The sequence below is a fragment of the Daphnia carinata genome, chromosome 5 (genome assembly GCF_022539665.2).
Source record: "Daphnia carinata strain CSIRO-1 chromosome 5, CSIRO_AGI_Dcar_HiC_V3, whole genome shotgun sequence".
NCBI classification, from domain to species: domain Eukaryota; kingdom Metazoa; phylum Arthropoda; class Branchiopoda; order Diplostraca; family Daphniidae; genus Daphnia; species Daphnia carinata.
The window spans coordinates 3056320-3081202 of record NC_081335.1 but is presented as its reverse complement, the minus strand read 5'-3'; the positions used below and the strand labels follow the sequence as shown (position 1 = coordinate 3081202).

At 40.5% G+C, this 24883-nt stretch overlaps 2 protein-coding genes across 2 annotated transcripts in view; one reads left to right on the top strand and one right to left on the bottom strand.

Annotated features, from left to right (window-relative positions):
• Nucleotides 1–24883, bottom strand: part of LOC132088008 (uncharacterized) — a 41112-nt gene that overhangs the window by 13935 nt on the left and 2294 nt on the right. The gene's annotated exons all lie outside the window — the stretch shown is intronic.
• On the top strand, nucleotides 5993–19618 carry LOC130695976 (neural cell adhesion molecule 1-B-like). The gene is made up of 9 exons (XM_057519038.2): nucleotides 5993–6195; nucleotides 6668–6894; nucleotides 15053–15224; nucleotides 15332–15468; nucleotides 15558–15692; nucleotides 16381–16524; nucleotides 16647–16960; nucleotides 17534–17702; nucleotides 18042–19618. The coding sequence occupies exons 2-9, from the start codon at nucleotides 6846–6848 to the stop codon at nucleotides 18275–18277; spliced, it is 1356 nt and encodes a 451-aa protein (XP_057375021.1). The 5' UTR covers nucleotides 5993–6195; nucleotides 6668–6845; the 3' UTR covers nucleotides 18278–19618.

Below are 24883 nucleotides of genomic sequence, written 5' to 3'. Positions count from 1 at the left end.
ATGAATTGGCACAGACGCAAAGAACTCGTTTTTTTTTTTTTTAAAACTCGCCAACCATTTTTCCCAATGGCTTTTTACCCCCGTTCAAGCGTTTCCAAAAGTCAAATTATTAGGCCTTTTTTTTACTTTAAAAAAATTCTGCGGGTGGTCCGTGGAAGAAAAAAATCCCATTACCTTTTATCTTTAAATTTTTTTTTTCATTCTCGAAAAGGAGCTCACAAGACAAAAAAGAAAAGAAATGGGCGTGGTGACTTATTAGCCGGTGCTTATATGGCGAGTTGGTTGTTTCGGACGTTGTCTTCTATCGACGTCGGGCACGCAACGCAAAGATCGTCGACGATGCTCTACGTCAGCGCCTCCTCCTGCCTACTGATCGATGATTCCTTCCACACACACTCAAAGCCGTACAAATAACAAGCGTGTGCCGGCGATATTTCAAGAGATCACGCAGTTGATGACGTCCTTTGTCGTTTCTCTCTTGCAGTCAGTTCTTGCAACATTCACTGTTTTTTTTTTTGAGCCGACAATGTTAGCCAGGCCTAAAGGTTCTTCGTTTACAATAAACGGGGGGGGGGGGGGACACTTCACACTTGTGTTTGAAGTGAAGCGAGTGCCACGAGGCTTTGGCCATCATAACCGTCAACGCTAATCACAGGAGGTGATGATCGAAGTTATTAAACATGCAAGTCTGCGAAAATCTATACGGCATTTCGCTCGATGGCGAATGGTCAATTTCTGGAGAACGTCGAATGATGGTAGGGTGGAAGGGGGGGGGGGGCGGGAACGCTGTCTAATACCGAACTAGTAAGTAATTTAGTTACATGATTGCCGGGCAACGAGATTGAGATTTCAATGTAACGGATGCATGCCAAACGTCGTTGGGTATTAGTCGATTTTCAAAGTAACTTGCCGCATACTCTGCATGAACTACGTCTTATATACGCCCTTGCACTTTTTTTTTTTTTAAATTTATAGACGCGCTGTTAATTGCGTTGCATGTGCGCTATGAATACTCAATCAAAATTCTTTTGTTTCTTAAAAATGAATAACTTGTAAATTTGTTTTTTTTTTCTACAGGTTAATTTGCTGGGACTGGAGCCTTGGGCCGTGGAATTGAAATCAGGTATGTTTATACACGTAGACCTAATTACTTGGGGGGGGGGTGATACTATTATCATGGCGGCGATTTTATTTTTGAATCCTCTGATGTGTTGTCTACATATAATATGATGCTCATCATCGCTTTACTGTGGCGTCCTTAAAGTTTATGAGGTTCGTTTTCAGACCAATAGCACGCTATGGTATACGACTACACGTTAATGAGTCGGTACTAAAGCGGGCAGCTCATTAGGCAATCAAGCCTTATGTGCTAGAGGTGCGGTTTTCACCCTACCTTTTTCTTTTTCACGTGTGTGAATATAGCCTTGGACAAGCCGCCGACATAATAGGCGCACAAGTTTTTATTTATTTATTTATTTTTTTGGGCCGTGTAATCTGCTTGATTGCGCGGAACCGCCCAGTATCATCGTACCGCAGACGAAACATAAAACTAAAAGCACATGCGACGGCCAGCAAATTGCAACTCGTTGCCGACCAGCCAAACTCTCCTCGGTTTGTGCTACTTGAACGGTTCACGTACGGGTACACATTGTGTTTAGCTTTTGTTTTGTTTTTTTCTTTCTTTCTTGCGAACTCGAGCACAGCGTCTTTTCGCTTCGAGAATTTTCAGACCAAATGTTGTTGGGGTAGTAATACTTTTGTGTGTCGGTGTTGTTATTTCCGGAGAAACGATCGTTGTGTCAACTGACGTGAATCAGTCAGGGGAGGCCTTACGTAATAAGTTACGCAAAAAACAAAAACAAAAAACAAATTGTTTCGATGTATCATGTTGTCACATTTGCGTCTTGTGCAGGCAAACGTTGGATCATGTGCAGTAAAAAATGACGAACGGGGGGGGGGAGATTTCCGTTTTTTTTTTTTACAGTCGTCTGTGTGACGCCCATTAACGTGACGTCGACAAACAGAGTTAGCCTTTCTTTATTGATGGGTACAAGTGCATATGGAATAGGGCCGCCAGCGTTCTGATGAAGGGGGGGGGGGAAGAGGACCTTTTGTATTACATCGTTCATAACCAGCCACGTATATAATATGTATATTGGCAGGAAATGGATACATCTTTCCCTATTCATTTTGCTTTTGTGGGTAAAAGACCAATCTACTTTGAGGGGTGGTATTCGTAATACATCGTTTTAATCAAGAACGGGGAATGCTACCGTTTTTTTTTTTTTTCTCGAAATTCGAATTCCGGGTGAGCATTGCTAATGATTGCCCAAACCTATTGACTGTTATTTGAAAATTTTGGAATTTTTTTTTTAAAGGCTTGTCATGTATTTTGTTTCACCTTCCAAGTTTCTATCTTGGCTAACGATTTTTATTGACCGTGTCATCCGGATGTGATCAATAAATTGACACAATCACGGACGCACGCGCGACTCTCCGACAATTTATCGTTAAATTCAATAGCTAGAAAAAGATTTTTTTTTTTTTTTTTTTTCTATTTTGATTTTTTCCAAATAACATTTTTTATTTTCGCGCATTACTTTCTTTTTTGGCCGTCGTAAAAAAAAATGATTCTCTTTTTCGCTCTAAATTTGCTGTTAATGATGTCATCGTTACGAGCTTCATTGACTTTCAACTGGCTTCTCATTTTGATATCCATCGGAGCACGCCCCGCTTCTTATAGTTTTCGACTGCTTATTATTACGGCTCAAAGGGGTGTGTCCGCCCTGAAACACATACGAAGACTTTTAAAGGATACGCATTTATTATTTTATTTTTTTCCCGCCTTTCGTCAGCGTCATTGTCGTCTGAATTGTCAAGTGGCAAGAGGTTTTGGTAGTCGAACTTTGTCTCTTGTAATACTTATTTAAGCCATACGAGCACGACGATCGATTTCCAACACTCTCTCCAAACTTCTTGGGCCTTTTATTTCTCTTTACAAGATCGAAAGGGAAGACCGGAAGGAAAAAAAAAAAGTTCGTTCTGCACATGTGCGTCTGTTTCCGTACTCGCGTACATACAGACGCTGCACTGTACCGATATTGTTTGCAGCGCTAACACAACAACGCAGATATAGAAGGTCGAAAATAAAGATGGGGGGGGGAGGGGGGTGCAGCGGACGTGCGCACACACACACGTTCGGTCACGCGTGCGTATAAGGCTAATTCGATTTGCAAGCCAAGGAAGGAAAAAGCATCGTTTCTATATCAGTTGCCGGGCTATGGATATGTACATGGAAAAGGACCCCAGTTAATCGGTTACAACTTTTGTTTTTTTTTTGTTTTTTTTTGCGTGTCACGCGCTATTGCCATAGGTGAGCGTGATGACGTGTGTGCACGACCGTCATGTTGTTTTTTTTTTTGACCGGCTTCTTTTTCCAACCTCAAAAAAGGGAACCTTTTTTTTTAACAGTCAGGAATATGCCTATAGGGTCTATTACATTTGTTTTTTTGTTTTTTTTGTGTGTAAGAACAAAACCCCAACATAGGAAAAAAACAAAACAGTGGGGGGTTACGGCCTAATGTAACAGTTCCCGACAAAAGGCGACCCCTGCGGTTGATGTAATCAGTTGGATAATATTACTTTCAAAAAAAAAAAAAAAATCCTGAAAGATTACCGTGAGCACTCTTTGCTGTTAAGAAAGTGCGAGGAAATAAAGAAACGGGGCCATTTGCGCAATAATTGTCTCGTTTGACCGGGTTATGACGGGTCTACAGGGAAGAGAACCCCCCCCCCCCGCCGCCGTGAGTGTGTAAAAAAAAAAAAAAAAATCAGAATGATCTTGTGCGCGTAAAGGAGGAAGCAGTGAAAATCGGCGCTGGAGGGAGACGCAGAATATAAGACGGAATAAGAGCACTGGAATATAAGACATTGATGGCGTGGGACGTGATTATTGCTTTGCTATATAAATAGCGAGTGGGTGCGTTGTAGGTCCTGTTGTTACAGCTGCGTAGATGCGATTGTTCGTCCCGAATTTCCCGTTTTCCGCACCAGCTGATGGATTCATTTTATTGTTGCAGGAAGAATTCGCTTACCTTTCCGTCTTATCAGTTAATCAACGATAGGTTTTTTTTTTTGAAAAACATTCCAGCCAAAAGACGAATAGGATTTTGGCTTTAATTTTGAAAATGACCTGCCACATGCCGAGAATAGAACGAAATGACTTTTGCTCCCTCCGTTCGATGTGGGTTTTTTTTTTGTATATGAATTTGTTTGTCTCCCCCTCTTTTTTTTTTTTTTTTTTTTTCTCTGTCATCGTTTCGTACAAGATGACGAGCTGCTAACTTGACGACGGTGAGAGTGTACACACAAACGCAGTCATCTTGTACGCAGCAAGTGATGGCGAGGTCCCGCCTTCGTGTATCTTTACCTCACCCCATACACCGCTAACGAGCTACTTCATTTCTTGGGAATTTTTTTTTTTTGCCCCCTTTTTTTCGCGGGCGGGAACGAGGAGAGAAACTAAGGAAGATGATTGAAGGATAACTGAGAGCAAAATAGTCGGAACAGTTTTCTTGGTAGAGTTGAGCCTTGCGGCCGTACAACCTTGGGTGTCTACACGTATCTGTGTGGAATATCATAACGAGCTGAGCGGCTATATTCAAGGCATAATAAACCTTGATGATGTCTCGCCGTCTTTTCTCCCCTTTCCAGTCTATTTCCTGTTATGACACGGCATCATGTAAATTTGTTACGACGTGTGGACCAACTCTAACCGTTTTTTATTCTCTTCTTCTTCTTGTTTTTCTCTCTTCTTTTCTCAGAATTTTAATAATGTCTTAGTATTATACGGCCACTGTGTTTCATCCACAATTAGATTTACACAATGTATGCAAATAGGCGTGCCGTTCATTCTTTGTCTGCGGCTCGGCTAAAATCTTATTTCGTTCCAAGACGACTGGCAAATAATAAAACACGCTCCCTTTGATTCATTTAATCATCCAACTGCCCCTGAAAAAAAAAAAATAATCTGGCCTTCTCCTTTTGCATAGCTCATTTCGCCGCCAAGTCGAATGTTAAAAAAAGTAAAAAGGGAAGAAAATGTAAATCTGCGCAGTATAAATTGATGATGTGAAACCCTTCGAATTTCTTCGCCGCTCGTCTGTCACCATCCGCTGCTGTCTAGACACAACAAAAGGCCGAAGGTTTCGATTGCAAAAGGACTTGAAAGAAAAATTCTCTCTTCATAAGTGATGTGTGTATGTATCCTTATACCTAATTGGTGCTATCCGTGGGACTAGGTTTTGACGAGAAGAGAAAACAAAAACAAAAAAAAAGAATTCGTGTGCAACATCTTTGAAGATGATGACGGAGAAGGTCGTATGAAAAACTGGTTTTTTTTTCTTCTGTTGCTGGCCTGTGCGTCTGTGTACTCGGCTGGGGCCTCTGTACCGATCAATACTGTGTGAAAGTCACCATGGTTTCACCCACCCCTTGTGTGTCTGCTACCCTTCTTGCTCGTTCACGGACACACACACAAGCAGAGCGAAAGAAAATAAAAAAAGACTTTGCTTTCGGCATGTAGGGGAACACTAGCAAAAAGAAGAGTCTGTCAGGCTACTTTTATAGATGTATTCTCTCATAAATCTTTTCTTCGTCCTTAGATCTTATTTATCTTTTTTTTTTTTTTTTTTGTGCGTTTTTTTTTTTTTTTTTTTTTTTTTTTTGTTTTTAAATCCCCAGTTTCCCTGACATTCACGAGCTGGACGAGTCGTTCTCCTACCAGGCTCGTACTAATCTGCTCGCGGACGACTTTGAGGGTAGATGTGTAATCTACAAGTCCGCTTGATATCGAATAATGGAAAGCGAAAATAAGGTAGTGAAGGGAATATGTCCGCCCGATGGCGCTGGGTACGCCCACTGACGTGACTGTGCGAGAGGACATCGGTAGAGGAGCGCACAGCCCGTCAGTCGCGTCCAGGATCTGAAAGGCTGAACGTTGTCACGTTGAGAGTTTGTCAGGGCAAATGCAGAGCAACTGAAATCATCCCCCGTCCGAGTGTGTTGTTGTGGCTCTCGTTGGTGTCAAGTGTCTTGTTGTTGTGTGCTAAGTAAGAGTGCAGCTAGACGCGAATGTGTTTGCTTTCGAACGAGACTTTGATTGCGTATCGAAAGACAAATTTAGCTCACGCAGAGGTGATTGAATTTTGGCCAATTGTATGTATCTGAGCGCTTTAGTTATTCGACGCTCGTTTTTCAATTATTCAACAAATGGAGAAAATCTAGTTTAAAGAGAAACGGGAGAGGGGGGGGGGGTCTGGTTACAAAGTGTCACATCCGTCCTTCCATCTATTTCGGTTCCATTTCCAAGACTCATGTAGTATAGATAGCTGTTGGGTGGGTACATATTATAGCAATCTAATTCTTCCACCCCAATAAATTCGGATGGATGAGGAGTTGGGGGGGGGGGTCTTGTATTCTATACACACACACACACACACATACAGTACAATACGGAAGGATGCAATTACATTATTGGGTACCGGTTTCTACTACGGATGTCCATTTCAAATTTTAACGATTTATTTCCCTCCCCTTTGTGTGTTTGTGTTGATCTTGTGATTTTAAAAAATTATTATTACTGACTTCTTTTTCGTTGTTGATTTAGGTAACAATCCGAATCCTCTGACAGCGATTTTGACGGTGGAATTGGACGAAATCCTTGACTGATTGAAAAACAGAGCCAGTTTGCGATCCCTTTTGTTTCCATCTTAATCCTCTTCGTTCGTGGATCCTCTCTTCTCCACAACCAATCTCCCTCTTCGTCGACTACTAACGCACTCGACATGTTTCCAATTGGCTGCACCTTCGCGCTCAGCTGGATCCTCCTAGCAGGTAAATACAATTTTATTTAGTATTTTTTTTTCTTCTTCTTCCCTTTCATTCTGCTCCTAGTGGACAACTGTTCCTTCTCGGCATCGCTCTGATGCGCTTTGCTCCATTTCTATTTTAGTTTCAATTGACAGTTTCCGTCTTCTCCGTCGCCCTAAAATTAGCGAGTCGTTCTGAATCACACAACAATGGCAGCAAAAACAATTTGAAAAGGCGAGTGTGATCCCGTATTTAAAAAAAAAAAAACAAAAAAAATACAGCGAATGTTGAAGGATTTTCCCCATTTGATAAAGAGCTCCGCATTGCTGCTTTTTAATGCGCGTACAAGAAAATCATATCAATGCTTGTTCGCTAAGTAAATGGTTGTCATAGGCCCAGTTGACAATGGCGGCGATAAAAGGGTGGGGGGGAGGGAAAGAAGGCCCAAGAGGGGGGGGGGGAATAACAGAACCAGAGTCTTTTGTGATTTATTGTAATAAAGCGGGCGACAGAGGCTAACTCAATGAAAGAGTTTTTTTTTCCTCTCGTAGAAATGGTCAACTGGCAACATCCTCTTTCCTCCCCTTCTTTTCATTTCCCTTTTCGACAGCTTCGTTTGCGTCAGAGTGTCGCCCTATTACGAGATTCAAACCTCCTCACTCCCCCCCCCCATAACATCGATGGCGCGATGCAGTTCTTGATCCTTTTTGGGACGCTTCGTCATTTGCCGATAGAAAAAACAAGTGATGGCTGCAAAACGTTACAAAAATTTGGATTGAATGACGGCCATTTTTGTTTTCTTCTTCGAGTTTTACGCGGTTAACGTTGTAAACTCTCCCGCGATTGTGTCACAGATTGAGAATTAAGGGAAGAAGGAAATCGGGCGTGATTTTGAATCAATTCGTCTTTAAAGAACGTGGAAGATGGACTACTATAAATACCTCCTACCGTTATCGGGGATCTTTCGGCGATCGATAATTTCATCTCGTTCTTTAAAAAAAAAAAAAAAGGATAAAAATGCACCTCTTTTTATTCTTTCCCCCCCCCCCCCCGTGCATATCTAAAAACGCGTTGGAGTTGCATGTGCGTGAAAATGGATCGATTTGCTCGGTGCGTACAAGTTGTTCCTTTTTTTATTCCTGCGCCCGGAGCGAGGGGAAAGAGCGTAAACTGTGTGTACAAAAGCTTTAGACTTCGATGACTCACATGGAGTACCTCCTCCCCTAGTTACCATTACCAGTTCCCTCCTATATATTCTTTCCTTTGTTATAAATCCTCCAACAGCTCCACTACCAACAAAAAAGAAAAGGGTAAAAAAAAAAAAAAGGAATAAGAATAACAACGGTGAAAAAAAAGAAAAAATCAAACTTTAGTATAAACATGTGATTGTCAGTTATTGAGAGTGGCATCACCGGAACTTTTTATAAGCAGAAGGGGATTGGGGCTTGTTAATGACTAGAGAGCTAACTTCCTATGTATATTCCCCCCCCCTTTTTTTTGGTCCTCTTCCTACACCCTCTCGTTGCTCTCTTATTGCCAGTAGGCCCGCACAAGAGGCTCGTGTCTAACAGGGCCCGTCAGTCTGCGGTTATTTTCATGTTTGTTTGTGTGTATGTGTGTGTGTGTATATGCTGACTTGTCATGACAAGAGACGCTAGCCGTCCTCTGCCGTCAAATATTATTAGACCGATGTTGTGCCATGGCTTAAATGGGGAGGCTATGTATGCATGTACTGCTACTTGCAGTTTCTGAAAGGAGAGAGCCTTTCCATAACATGGCATTGTGTCTCGATCGATCGAGAATAACCCGACGTTCATTATCTCGGCCATATTCTTCCCCCCCTTTTTTTTTTTGCGACCATGAACGAAGAAAAGAATACTGCCCGTCCATTGGCGGTGAGAGTGGGCGCCCGCTAGGGAAGGCGTATGTATATAAGGCGGAAAAAGGGGCTTTATATCCTTCATAAATGATGAGACAAGCTCGACTCTCTGTACTCTGGGAGGAAAAAAAAAAATAAGGGGAAACGGAGAAATGCGCAGAACATAAGAAGCAAGTCGATGATGAGGAAAGAAAGAAAAAAAGAAAAGAAAAAGGGGAACCGTATACCAAGACGCCGTAACTATAAGCGTGTTGTACGTGTATCATAGAATCCGCCGGCCGGAGTTCATCCGCGTCGCTGTTTGAATTCCCCGATGAACAATTTTAAAGAAAGAAAAAAATACGTTGGCAAAGCGGGAAACATATTTTTTTCTTTCTTTCTTCTAACAAATAATAGGAACAGAATTAGACGACAAGGATGTGCCCCTCAAGTTAACCACAAAATATATTTTTTCTTAAATTATTATTTAATGGATTTCATCAAGTTGAACGAGTTCAGGTTTCACAGATACGTTCAAAGAAAACAGATAAGAGCGAAAGAAAGAAAGAAAAAAAAAAGAGATGAGTTTTATAATGTGGAATTTGGTTGATGTATGGTTTCCGCGACGTACAGGTTCCAGTATCTGATTACCGAATTCGATCCCGAACAATAAATCTAGGGCTACATAAAAAGACGTTCTGGAACAGAAAAAAAAAATATATATATATCTATATTACAGATAAAGCAATGTGCCAACCATCAAAAGGACAAATGAAGACTCGATTTGAAATGAGTGCCCTCTCGGAAGTTTAAGAGGGTCAATTTTCTTTTTCATCATAAAATGGTATCCATTTTGTCCGTATTTTTATATCGTACTGATTGCTTTACTCTATTTCCAATCTCGAAATATTTTCATTGCATTCTAAAAATAAAGAAATCGAGCCGCATTTTGCCGTTGCACGGAATACGAGCCTATCGTATAAGGAATGGAAAATTTTGACGACTGCGCAATGTATTCCATTTGCTATTTTTGAATGAAACGAAAGTAAAAGCGCCATTGATGCTTGTCTATATCGGGAAAAATACCGTAAACAAAACGGGCTACCATATCGGGTTGATACGATTCAATCTTTTTTCTTTGGTGGTTGGCGTTTGCTTATATTCCATTACTTCCGAATGGCACTCGAATGGGGTCCGTAACTGCCGCCAACTCCAAAGTTCGGGAGCCATTGAGCGTGAAATCAAGTGGTTTTTTTTTTTTTATGTAGAGAAAGGGCTACTATTGAAAAGGATCTATCCTTTTTCCTTTTTTTTTTGAAAATCCGCCCATGATTATTGCCTAGCGTCCACATGAAAGAAATGTCCGTTGGAAATGGTTGCCATTGTCGCGGCCATTGCCAAATTTCTTTAGAGGCAGTGCTGCTCGAACACAGCCTATCAAGATAATTTACCAATTTCAATTGATTTCAATAGCCACGCACATCAATTTGCATAAACTCGTACGCCACTAGCGCCTTTTTTTTTTTTTTATATTGCTCTTAAATATCGAGTCTCTTTTATTTTGCCGAGTGAGTCGATTGTTACACGCAATCACTGAAACAGATTGATTTAAACGTCGCTCCCCCTTCTGCATTTTGCTTCTATGAATGACGAGGTCGAATCAAAACATATTGTTATTGTACGTCCACGATGGACCTTTGACGTCCGGCTTTCCCTCCTGGATCCATTTACGGATGGATAGTGACGGATCACATGTAAGGGCATATTTTATTTTTTTTTATTTTTTTTAAAAATCAAATCACATTCTAGAGCCAATTATTATTACTCCCCCCCCCACCCAACCTAAAACATATGCGCGTGCGGTTGAGTCTGTTTCGTGTCGACCCCTCTCCTCCTTTTGTGTGTAGAGTCGGTGCCCCCGCCGGCTCTTCCATTTTCAAACTGTAGAAATGGCAGAGGGAGACAGCGTGTGGGAGCAAACGCGTGTCGCTCTTTGTGTCGTTGTCGAAAACGGCCGTTGTATTGTGTCAGCGTCCCACATACTTTCGATGTACACTCGACACAACGTATAGAAAGGGAAAGGGAGAATGAAAGTTGCCTTTTTGAATCAGTAGCAGGAAGCGTGCACGATCGAGCTTCTGTATCGAGGACGACTTTACAGATGGGGCGCACGCCGACACTGACGTGTAACACGCGTCTGGTGTTGCCCACCAGTGAATGAGCCGCAAGCGGGCGTAGGGAAGCCAGTTGGGGGGGGGGGGGGGCAGCTGAATGCTTTATTGCCCCCCTCCCACTTGTTTTTCCTTTTTATTTTTATATTTTTGTGCAACGCTATTGGCATTGTGTACACACGAAAAGAGGTCATTATACATATCTGGGAACGATGTTGCCATGGCGACCATCTGCCGGCAAAAGTTCTATTTTTTTTTATTTTATTTTTTTTTTTTCCCTCTTGCGCTTTATCCATCCCCAATCGTCAATCTTTACGCATGAACGAAAGGCAATTTCCCAATCCGTGGCTAATTGCGAAAAAAAAAAAAAAAGATAGAAAACTGTTTGCGTGAAATCCGTGTATCGGACACCGTCGCAACCAGATGATCATTTAATGGCGCAATAAAGACCGTTACGTTACAAATCCCTCCCCCCCGCAGCTAGGAATACTATTTAAGTTTTGTTTTATTTCTTTCCTTTTTTCGCCCTCTTGGTTATATCCATTAGTTAACGTCGTCGGGAGGGATGAAATTTTTAATATCAATTTTTTCTGTCGTGCCAAATTGAATGTCAGATGAAAATCACGCGTTTTTCTTGTTATCGCTTTACGCTTGGTCGCCTGTCTCGGTGCAGGCGGCCATGATGAATGGGTTTTCACGTTACTCGCGCACATTGTCAGCAGGGGATGAACTGTAACGAGCGCATGTCTTTTAAATTTTATATTTTTTTTTTTTTTTTTGGTTTGCTTTTTGATTTTGTCTGGGTGGCCTCGATACGTCCCCGAAAGTTAAGCAATTCGAATTCCAAACGCGATGCGCAATCTGACGTTAATGGATGTCGTACACGCCAATAAAATCTAATGGGTTGCATTAAAAACAAAACAAAAAATTCTGAAACTCGTAAAATGCGTTCGTGCAAAATATCAAAACAAAACGAGCGGGAAAAGAGAGAAAAAAAAAAAGTTTCAAACGCAATGAAAGAGAAAAGTTTTTTCAAACTAAAAAGAAAGGACGAATATATTTTTTTTTCATTTTGTAAGGATGAAGAGCGATGGGTGGCCTAGATGCACTGGGGTGGGAACGCTGAAGAAAAAGATCAATAACGTAACTTTTACTTGACACACTCGGTGTGAGTACCTTGTTTCTTTTGCGAGGCCGGAGCTGCTCGGCAATGCGGTGGGGAAAGAAGATTGGACAAGCAGAAATTTCTACGTACCGCACGATGTTTGGACGTTAAGCTGACGGCAAGCGTTTCGTGCCGAGCCAGTCCGTGTCGAAATAGCGCAAATGAGTCTGGAAAATCCATTAGCTTAAACAGCAACTGCCGAACGAAAATCGTAAACGTAAACTTTATTCTTTGTTGTTTCAACACGCAGCCGGAGCTTCTAATTTAATTTGATTGTTAGCATCGTAATGGCGGGGAGGGGAGGGGGAATACATTGCTAGTAGTAAAATATAAATAATTGATTTTTGGTTTCTCTCGTAATTGGGTTGGCTTTTGCTGGACACGCCACATCTTTAGCCAATAATGGCACGTATTGCCCAGTGTCTATTTATGGAGGGTTAAAGGATCGACCATTTTTCACCCCTCATCGACCCTCGAACTGTGGCCTGAAAGGGTCGTCATGTTAATCCTTTTCATGTTTGTTGAAACACCCCACTCCAACTTAGTTATCCTCCCCTCTCGCCTTTTCTTTTTGGTCCGTTCCAAACGAGAAGTCAAAAGATGTTGGCCGGCTCTGTAAGGGTAACAGTCGTATCTGCTTAATGATCTCCTTAACCCCCTCACAGCCTGCGAAGGGCTTTAATATCGAAAAATAAATCGAGAGCGATTGATATGGAAAAACAAATAGGACGAATCGGATGGCCAAGGACCAGAAGACTATTGCCATCTGCGGTGCATCGTCTACGACGAGCCAAAAGCAACACTATCACGGAGGGGAATGGAGATAAAAAAAAAACGTGGGGGGGGGGAGGATTTGATCAAGGAGAGAGAGAGAGAGAGAGAGAGAGAGAGACAGATCGTCTGCATTATACTGCACGGAAAAATCTCATTGTTTACTATAGTACCGTTGTCGCGTTTGAATGGCATTCCCTGCGCACACACAATTTGGGAAAGGGTGGGGGCGCGTCGTCGATATACACGGGCGCAAAAGAAAACAAAAAGAGTTGGAGGCTATTCTCTTTTGGTCAACAAACACGTCCTCGACGTCCTCGTCCTAGTCGTCGCGGTTCAAACATAATACACGCTCGAGTTGGTGCTCGTCAGCGCTTAGCTTTTGCAGCTCTAACCCGTTGGGGGCAGCCGTATTCCTTTTTCATTTTGCTCTTTCGCCCTGATGGCTCGCGTGTGTGTGTGTGTGTGTGTGTGCGGATGGGCTTCGTGCCAACAAAGCGAGTCTGTGCCGCTCACTTAAACGTCTCCACCATTCTTCCTCCTCCTTCTTTTTTTTTTTTTCGTTTATTATATTTCTATTTTGTTTGTGTATGTCTTTATTTTCTCGGCGCACAGTGGCGAGCTGCTGATAATCGCAACCGGATCCTGACTCCGTTCGATTGCCACCGGGTATAGAAAAAAGCGGAGGGAAAAAAAAAAAAAAAGAAAACTTATTTTCGATCTCGTGTTTTTTTTGTTTTTTTTTTCTTTTAATAATGTCATGCGACTCCTCTTCTTCCGATACTGCTCCCCTTACAGCCGATAACCGCCAAACCGTGAATTCTTTTTCGTATATATTTGCGACCGATCGAGATAAACAACAACAATAACCCAAGGGCTCCATCTCTGCCACGCTCACGTTAAAGAAAAGAAAGAAGGAAGGTGGATGAAGGGTGGAGTGGGAGCTCAATAAGGAAGAAGGCCGGAATTCCTGTTGGATCAATAATCGATCGATTTATGTGTAACACCGAATTGAATTAAGTGAAACACAGTCGATTGCGTGTAACGTTCATCCTGCCCGAAATGTTTTCGATTGTTGTTGAATTCCACCTTCACGTTTTGATCCATCCGTGAAAACGATACGAGCCTTACGCTATTTGGATGAAACGTAACGTGCCATATCTCTCACGCAGGAAATAGTCGACCTCCTTTGTTTTAAGCAAAAAATCAATTTCATTTTTTTTTTTCTAATGCCTTTGTTCGGTTGCATTAGTTTCTATCCGAGCCAATGGATAAATTTTCTGACAGGAGAGAAAAAAGGATACAGAGTCGAGTGCAGTTTCGTGATGGATGGATGGCGTGTTGTAAATATCTGGTATACGAAAAGAAAAAAAAAAACGCAAAAAAAAAAGAAAAAAGAAAACACACCGGCTGCACTGGCACAGCGGGCTGTCATCATGCGGAAAGCGAAGCATGTTTTTCTAAGTTATCCGGCCATACACGACGCAATCGATCGACAATGCTGATTCCCTTGTTTATGTGTTTTAAAGGGGAGCTCGTATGATATACAAAAGAGAATTCCATTTGAAATTGAATACTTGAATTATTATTTTGGTTTTGTTTTGTTGGATGTAGACGAATTGACGATCTCAACGATCCCCTTTGTTTTTTTTTGTTTTTTTTTTCTTTTTTTCAAGAGTCATTTCTACTTTGCTCTTCATTTGTTTTTGTTTTTACCGAAAGGCCATCTAAAGATGAAAATCGATCGGGAATCTTTTTCCCCATTTTTTGTTTTTTATTTTTATAGTCATCTTGCAAGGACGTAGGCTATCTCCCGCGGGGAGTGAGAAGCCTGTCTAATCATGTATCTCCCAGCCGATCTCGATGGTTTCCCTTCTCCAGTAAATCTGAACGATTCTTTTTGATGTTGTTCGATGACTGCGCACGAAAAACATCGAAATTGTACTTTCATCTTTTCTCTCTCTCTCTCTCTCATTCTTTTGAATTTGAATTTGTCTCCAAAACATTTACGTGGAAGTGAGCACGACGTTTCTTCAAAACGAAAAAATAGAATCTCAAACGTTAGATGGCGTTGTGCTCTCCCAGGCGACTTCATCTACGTTGACGCATCATCAATCTCCAGTGATGTTCCCAATGTGTTTCCTAATGAGATCCATCTATTTTTTTTTTTTTTTTTTTTTCCTTCTTCTTCTTTCCCTCAACGTGAAATAAAAACAGGACTGATTTCGGGAGAACAGTCGGCTGGTGCGAGTATCTGGCTAGCGCCCAGCAACCCGACTGTGGCCGTCTTCGCCAATCAGAGTTACTTCGTCTCCTGCAAAGCCCCCGGTGCCGAGAAGATCGTCTGGACTAAAACGGGCGAAGGAGACATCACGCCCACCTCTGGAAAGTAAGCAAATAATAACAAAAAAAACAAAAAAAAACGATAACAATAACCGATTACTAATCGTTGGTTCTTATTTCCGTCGTATAACCCAACCAAACAAACCAAAAAAGGATCCACGTGGAAGAGAAGGAGGACGGAATGGACTTGGTCTTCGAGACGATACGCAAGAAGAACCAAGGCGAATATGCCTGCAAGGCCACCGTCAGAGGCCAAGAAGTGGAGAAGAAAATCAACCTCACGGTCTTTAGTAATAATAAATATATATACATACAAGACCGGCTTAAGAAGAGCAAAACAAACCTGCAATTATTAACTATTAACGTCCTAATTTGACAGAGCCACTCAGCTTCGGAGAGACTGCCGAGGTCCAATACGCCACCGAAGGATCAGATTTCACGATCCGATGCGACGTTGGAGGCGACCCTGTAGTCACGGCGACGTGGAAAGTTCGCGGACGATCCCTTCGACCATGTAACGAAATCTGTTATTACTTCATTTCCTAAATAACCTCGAAACCCACTTAGCATTACAACTGCAGCTGTCTCTTTGTGTTTTATTGGTCTGTTTGGTCTTCCTCTACAAACACGTTGGGTTATTTATTTATTTTTTTCTTTCTTCCCTCTTTTAACAAATAAGCACAGACCGAACGTCCTTTTTTTTTTTTTTTTTTTTTTTCTTTCTACGTTTGTTATGTACGTCTAGTTCCGGTGTTGTTTTCCGGCCCAGCTTGGCCCCGGCTGGTGCTCGGCAGCGGGGAAAAAAGAACGGAGGGGTTAGAAAACGTTATATAGACTTTCTTTTGTTTCTCCTTTTCTTTTTTTCTCCTTCCAACAAAGATCTCCTGTCATTTGTGTTGCCTAGTTGTTGTGACATTTCGGCCAGGGGGGGGGGGGGGGGGGAGGGGGATGTCACGCAAGATCCCAAGTAACACAAAACAATCAACCTCATCCAGTGCCTCCGTCTACCCAAAAACCCCGAAAAGCGTTAGTATGCGCACTCTGTGCACTCTCTCAATCACCAACAACATTAGTAATGTAGCTATTACTTTAAGATAATTTCCCTGCCCTCTTTTTTTATGGCTCGTGAATCCTACATTTAATTTTTTTCTTCTCCTTTATGTTCTTTTTTTTTTTTTTTTTTTTTTTTTTTAAATATACAGCGCCACGCCATAAAGTAATCGATAATAATCTAAGCATCAAAGAAGTGACGCTGGATGATGGCGGACTTTACGTCTGCCGTGCCACGCAATCCAATCCAATGATTGCCGATTTTCGCGAAATGAACATCACGCTGAAAATTCAACGTAAGTGTGTCCTCACCGTAGCTTATATTTCAGTCCATGTATTGATTTTTCCTTTTTGTTCTTTTTTTTTCTAACTATTTCTTTGCAAATGGAAACTGGTGGATCGTGAATTGCGCGCATAGATGAGCCCCGCTGGTTCAAAGATCACACCAAAGAGGCTTACGGCTTTATTGGAGGCACTGTCAACATGACGTGCTCGGCCGTCGCCGAGCCGGGCGCCGATTTCATTTGGATCAAGGACAACAAAACGCTGCAGCCGAGCGACGACGTTCAGATCTTCAATTCGGATCATCACAGCTCGCTCCAGTTGTACATTTACGACGATTCCGTCTTCGGTGATTACGAATGCCGAGCTACTAACATGCTGGGCACCATGGCGCGCGTCATCGTCCTAGAGCAGGCTACCAAGCCGGCCGCTCCCACTTTCAAAATCAAAGTAAGTTTACGGGTTAATTGTTTGCGACGGAGAGCAGCGAGTTTCCTCATTTGCTTCATCAGCGTCCCCTTTTATCTTTTCTAGTTCCCTGTTAGAAGCTGTTTATTTTATTTTTATTTTTCCAGCTACACTCGCACACGATGGAACACGCAGGGCTTTCTTTTAGGAAAATCAAATGTTTGTAGATCTTTGGACAGGATTCATTTTCATCTGTTAGGTGTTTTCCAACCCTTCTTATTGCACTTTGCAATCAAGGAAAGTTTTGATTGGTGTTACAGTGGCTAGACAAGTCGGCATTAGTTTGAAATGCTTTTCAATTTCCCGAGTAACAAGACAATCGATTTCTCATTACTTCTTGCGTTTGAACAAGCAATTTTTTTTTTTTTAGTTTTATTGTGGTTTCCTAGTCCTCCTTTTGTTATCCCTTTTCCTTTTATTCGTTCTCAATGGCAGCCCTTGCGCGTCCCCGCTCCCCTCAAAAACAATCTATATATAATACAATCAATATTGCCGTTCGTGACATGTCGTGACTAATGATGGCGCATCGCTGATACTTGTTTGTCATTGCGGTAGATTACACATCCGGATAGCTTCGTTTTGGAGATTGAAGATTCGGACGTGGTTTCAGATCGGGGTCAGGACGCCGCAGCCCGCAATCCAATGGACGTGACAGGCTACGTGGTGCAGTACAAGCAACCCTCCCTCGAGTGGAGCCGGGCACAAGAGAGAGAATTCGAAAGAAGTAAGAAGGAAAACTTGTGCAGTTTTTTTTTTTTTTTTTTGTTTTTTTTTTTTGGGGGGGGGGGGGGGGGTGTTCTTTTTCCTCGTTTTCTTTTGTCTTTTTGTACAATTTGATATTCATCGTCTATTCGCCCGCCTATTGCCGCATTCATTTTGCAGTCATTCCACATCTTTCGTCTTGTATATTCATTTGACCACTAGAGTTTTTAAAAAGTTATCCCTTTTTTTTTTCATTATTATTCAAGTCAAGTTATGATACGTAATGTGGATCATGTTTCCTTTTTCTTCTTTTCATTTCAAACTTTTTTTTTTTTTCTTATTTAACTTCATTTTCTAATAGTGCCCAGCCAGCCGTACAGAGTAACCGGAATGCAGCAGGATACCTCTTACGAAGTGAGGGTTGCGGCACGTACTGCGGCCGGCACTGGAGATTTCACCGACGTCCAAGTCGAGAAAACGAAGAAAATCGTGGCCGCAGCGGTGCCCGTCCTCAATTCAGCCCAGCAACTCGTGCTCTGTCATTCGCTTCTAACTCTATTGATCGCAGCGCTAGCCTCCGCCAACATCTACATCTAAATAGGAATAGCTAGCCTAAGTAAACCAAAATGATAAACAAAAAAAAAAAGAGAGAAAAGGGAAATGATTTTTTTTTCTTTTCTCCTTTTTATGCGCTCCATCCTCCAGTCTAAAAAAAAAACAACAACAAACAACTAAGCTATAAATAACCGTTTATTCCTCTTTGTTCAATCTCTTTCATTTTGAACTTTTCTATCAAAAAGAAATTAGCGGGGAAATATCTGAAAAAAAAAGTCCTGTGAAGAGTTTTGAGTTTCGAGAACTCTATTTGATCACATACTTTTTACTCGTCTCATTTCTCAATCAGTTTGTAAAGAAAAAAAAAACAAGAAAAAAAACAAAAACAAAACGCTAAATGTAACGACCGCCGATATTTCTTTGCGAGTTAGAAAGAATAATCTAAAAAAAAAATACTAGGGATGGAACTGATAATAACTATAATAGAATCATGTACATATTTCTCCTTTTTCTCTTCTACCCTCAGTTCTAGAATGTTGTACGCTTATTAGACTGTTGAGTGGCGCCTCTCTCTTAGCTCCCTCTCCCAAGTTCCTCATCTATTTCTATACCTCTTCATCTCTCTTTCTCTAAGGCTTTACGTGTGTGTTTACCGTTTCCTTAAAGAAGCCCCACAGGTAGATACCTATATCGAATGGCCAGGATTTAGACAAGTTAGCCTCCCACTCCCTTCGCTGTTTCCAAAATCCACCCTTCTCGGCTCAGTCTTTGATATTACACGTAGGCTTTTGACGCGTTCGACGGTGACATCCCTTTGGTTTTTGTATTTAAAAGTCAAAGTTGTTAATGGTGTGGAAGGAGGAAGAGAAAGGGGGACATCCAACGTTCACGTGACTGTTAATCCTTCTCAGCTTGCTTACGATATGCGATGAAACTGATCCCGTTTTGTAGATTCAATTCGTGCTTTTAATTCTATATCGGATCGAGCAGGATGTTAAACCTTGGTTTCTATTTCAGTTGTTTTAACTTCTCGTTTATATTATATGTTTTTTAAGTTTTGCAGGAAAAAAACCGGCAGTGGTGAGGATGATGCAAAAACAGTTGCATATGGTATTGAAACCAGATACTCATTTAATAATTTTTTTTTTTTTCTTGGCTCGCGAAAATCTTGTATTCTTATGGATCGATTATTTTATGGCGGTTTATTTATGTGTACGTCAATCAATTTCCTCCTGTGTTTCCATTTCTCTCAACACTTCCGGCTGTACACCTCATTTTTGATACTTCTGGGTTCCCATTATCATTATATTGCGTGTAGTTTCTTTCATTTGAATTAGCTGTGTAACATTTCCGTGATGCCAAACATACAACTGTCATCTAGAATAGCGGTAGTTGATTGGCTTCATTATTAGCCAGATTCTGACGCTACGTAAAATCCTATGGCAGCAAAAGAGAGGTCTGAAATTTCCAGGTAATAAATGATCAAGTCTTGGCTAGAAATTCAGCAAAAGTAACGTCGCCATATTTGGTAAAGCTAATGTAAATTGGATACGATTTGAATTAATATTTAACCTTTTTTATTCTTTCAAAAATAGTCATCTAGCTGTTCAATCCAAACTTAACTTACAACGATTTCGCCCGAAGAAAAGGTAGGGGCGAGATAAAAATTAATAATATTACGAGAAACCAGGAGTTAATTGAGGGAAATTATGTCCGCCAGATGGCGGACCAAAAAGATGTATATTTTTACCATGATGTAGCGCTAGGTGTGTGCTGTATTTGACGCTGAATGAATCTTGTTTTATTATCTCACGATAATCTTAAAAGTTTACAAAACATTTATTTATGGCAATCCGTTTTACCCAAAATAAAAATAAGAAATATTGGCCTTTTTCTGTTTTACTGCTATCACCATCTAACGGTCACGTTTCTAGTAATTATCTATGTACAGTCACCGAATTTTTCTGCTGTATAACTTACACATAGTTATGCAATCCATTGTCTACACTCAAATCAACATATTCTAAATTTGTCTATAGTAGTTACGCACAGCCTGTGCCACTGCATACAAGTAGTATTCTCTCAAAGCTGGGACATGGCTATACCAGCTTTGGGCCAACTATCTGGAATGAAAAATCCACTTGCAATTGCTAGAACTTCAGTTTCTATCTTGCGAGTGACATCGTAACATTTCACCGATTCATCGGACGCATCTATTGGATTCTAGTGTTATTTGGTACAAAAATTATCTTAAGCAAACGATGAGACGGCTATTGACATATTCACGAAGTCTGGCTTTACAAGGTCTAACTACGGCCGCCAGATGTCCCAAATCATTGTTATGAAAAGTTGTATCAGAATTGTGCTTGTGCTGTAGGTTTTTATTTAATAACAATGTAAATTTATGAGTGTAATCGTGTGAAGCTAATTAATTCTGATGGATATCAAATAAAGGTGAGGGTTTTGAAATATTTGCCTGGATTATTAGGTGTGTGGTATTGCTTTAAAGTGGTATATGAGTCATACCTGAAAACTGAACTTCAACAACTTTAAAAGGCCATGTCATATTAATTTACTATAGTTAACGTTTGAAACTGCCCAGATCTTCTATACCTTGTAAAGAAGAACATAGTTCATTTCTTAATTTTTCGAAATTTTAACTTCCGGTTTAAGATCTGGTTTGAAAATGCTTAATAACTCACTATCTATTGGTCTGAACAAAAAAAGACCGGCATTTTCGTAATCCTCGTGAAATTTGGGGTCGAATTCATGTGTCTGTAGAAAATACCCGAAAATCGTCAAAAATCGCAAATTTCCCTGAACTAATAGTTCAGGAAAAATCGCAAATTTCCCTGAACTAATAGTTCAGGAAAAATCGCGTTTTTGGCCAAATTGGACTTTTCGCCAAAAACAGGTCAAATAGGTCAGACACACCTTAAATTTCACGAGGATCACGAAAATCATATTCGTTTTGTTGTGGGACTAGTATTTCTGGAGATATAGGCTACTTCCGATCACTTCCGGTAATTTTTTTTTTTCAATTTGGAAAAAAGTAAAAAACGAACATTAATATTCCAAAAATTTTAAGCATTTTGATCATAAATGAAATGGGGTGGCGGCTTTTTTCGTGTTTGTTTTGCTATTTCACTATTGGTTGATCGCGCGAGTTGCATATACTTATAACACTACTTTGTTAACAGAGACCACTATCATTATGTATCACACTAATGGGAAGGTATACCTGATAAGTATAGATCATAGCATGAAGATATACCTCGTGCTATTATTATAACCTTATCATGCACGGCCATCTGATGTACAGTCAGGTTTAGAAATAAGCCCGATTTTTTCTTATTTTACGTTACGCTGCATCGTACTGGCACGCTACGGTAAGTTGCGCAATACTAATAGCTCTGAGGTAGAGCGTCTGACTACGGGAATCGAAAGTCAAGAGTTCGAATCACGTCTGGAGCCTCTGTGCCAGAGGAATGAGTTACGGTTCCCACTGTAGACAATATTTCGTTGTACAAAAAATGAATCACTCTATTGTATTTATAAGTGACATTCCGAGACGGAAATATTAAATTGCGTTTGGACGCACAACAATATTATTACAAGTGCAAATAGGTTTCCTTCAAAAGACATAGAAAAATACTTAACCAAGATACAAGACTCGTGGCTCTATGGTTGAGCATCGGCGTCGCACGCCAAAAATCAAGGGTTCAATCCCCTAAAGAGTCAATTTGAAATTAAATAAATATATATAACTCAAAATGTCAAATACAATGCATGTATACTATTCAATATCATTAATGCAATAAAAGTTGTGAAATCTCCATGAAGTGAGATTAAAGTACATCGTTCCATAAATAATAAAGTCGTCTAACAACGAAATATTCTCCCATAATTGGGAACAGCAAAAATTGAAAGTATAATGTATACGTCAATAAAAAGACATTACGACATGAATGAGGGAATCTTCACAACAGTGAAAAGTACAGAACAATATTTCGACAGTAAAAAAGACAAGATCTGTAATTTTTTTTTTTAAGAATTTGTATTGACAATACTCTGAACAATTTAATGACTTGCAACTTTGAAAGGCAAAATGCCCGATTTCAAAGTTGCTGTCAACAACGGTAGGGGGAGACACTACCTCAGTTGACTCACCGGGGAGATTACCCGGTGCGTGGCTAAGAGAAGCCGGAAAAAGAGCGAAGGTTGCGGACAAGCTTTTACGTGAGCGATTAACCGTTAATTCGGATTTGTGGGTAGCCCCCAAGCCCTCCAAAAGATATCATCGAGCCAGGGGGACCCCCACGTCCCCTTTCCGGACAGCGCACTCACAACCGTTACTGCTGATCACAGTAGGGGCATGACCCCCTACGGGCTTATTACAAATCTAGGGGAAACGGGGCCACAGAAAAGAAGGGAGCCCAGATATGCACTTTAATTTGTAAAAATATAATGTTTTACGTTCTGGATGAATCAGCAATTAACCGTGAAGTGACAGTAGCGTTCTTCGAAAATCTAGCATCTCTTTTCGTCTTCTATTTCTAAAACAGGGAAATATAACGGCTGGACATCTTTTATGGTTAGCTGCAAAATTTCATCATGAAATCTGGAATGAAAAAGAAAATTCAGATCAAGGTAAAATGTGGCCACAGAAAAGATAAGAACCTATTAATTGTGCTTCACTTCGAATGAAACAAACACCATAACATGGGAGATTTGGATCACATTTCCAATGGGAGCTTAGATATGCACTTCACTTTGAACATACCATGGGTGAGGGTTGGACCAAAACATCCATATCCTTTAAACAATACTGATAGTTTTCAACTACAAATGTGTTAGCCTCCACAAACTATGGGCTTATCATTTGAAATTTTCCTTTCTGTAATTTAAGATATTTTATTTAATAAACTCATGATCTCTAATCCTTCAATCAAATACCGAATTGTTTAAGAAGACATCTTTGGCAGAATGGCAGCCACAGATCAAAAATCAATAATCTTTGTGGGTCTCTTCGATTGCTGAAAAGGCAAAACAACTCTCAAGAAAGAGGACAAGATCCAATTATTGCAACTAAATATTATCAGAGTAACTCTAACCAAATATTCCAAAATGTTTTCAACTTGTGAACAGTCCTTCGCTATGCAGGGAATGTTGATGTAGTTATAACAAACGATCAAAGTTGTCTCACTGACTGGATGGGAAAATGGAAAAGGTTTGTCCCTAGATAACCCCGGCAACCAGTACTGTCACATCACTGCCAATACAGAGAAGGAAATTAAAGGTTATTTAAAATTGAATAGACATTTTACCATTCGAATGATGCTGCAACACATAGCTGTGGCAGATGCTTATTCTACGAAAAATTTATCCCATTGTACAATAGGCCTTGGCTAAAATGTAACGCGAATGCCATCACCTAAAATTAGAAAACTTCGATTATATGCCAGCATAGCAAATATGCTGCAAGCTTACATATGGTAAACCTTGGATTTATATCGCAGACGACCCACCAAACGGTATAGCCATCTACTGGTAAGGTATCCAGTTCTATTTCACTCAACGGCTCCCGATGTTCAAGAAGCTAGGGCTAGAAAATAAGCCCGACAAAATAAATAAGCCCGACTTTCCCAAACCGAAGTTGGCGCGCCAGTACGGTACAGCACGCCTACGGTACCTACGCGCCAGTACGGTACAGCGAATCGTACTATTAAATATACTTAAAAAACAGCTGCTTTGGCGAGAAAACGAATAATTTCCCTGAATCAGCATTTCACTTTGCGTATAACATGGGAATTTCAACGAATATTTGACGCAATGCTAGCGTGCCAGTACGGTACAGCGCTAGCGTGATGCAGTAGAAATATTCAGTGTATTTCAACAAAAGTAACTTAATGAAAAAATAGCAATTTTCCCGGAATCAGCATTCAATTTTGAGTACATCCTGTGGTACTCAACCAATCCCGATGAGTTTCAGCTTTTTCAGAAAAAATTTTTAAGCCCGACCGAGAAAAGTCGGGCTTATTTTGTCGGGCTTAGTTAGTCGGGCATAAATTTTTTTCTGTCAATGTATGTAGAAAAATTAACTAGAAACGTGACCGTTAGATGGCGATAGCAGTAAAACAGAAAAAAGGCCAATATTTCTTATTTTTACTTTGGGTAAAACGGATTGCCATATGTGTTAGTTGGTAGCTTGTATGTATATATGGCAATCCGTTTTACATAAAAAAAAAAAAAAAAAACCAAAAAAAAAAAAAAAATCACACTTTTTTCTCTTTTTTCTACCCGTAGCCATCTACCAGTCGGTTTCGTTATTATAGGCATGTAAGCAATTTGAGTTAATTGTATCCCATTAGCAGTTAATTGAGTAGCGTGGCTGGAGAAAAACTCGTGGCTGGAGGAACAATTGAAAAATGGATAAGATAATACAACAAAAGGATGGTAAGTATAAAGATTATTAAATTGGTTTTCAATTATTAATTATTGTTTATTAGATCAAATTATGAAGCTGCAGGCCCAATTATTGGAACAACACAAAATATTGGATAACAGCAATGCTAAGGATGGTAAGGCCTAATACGTAATGATTCTATTTATTTGCTTTTATTCATTTGTGTTTTGTAGCTCAAATTT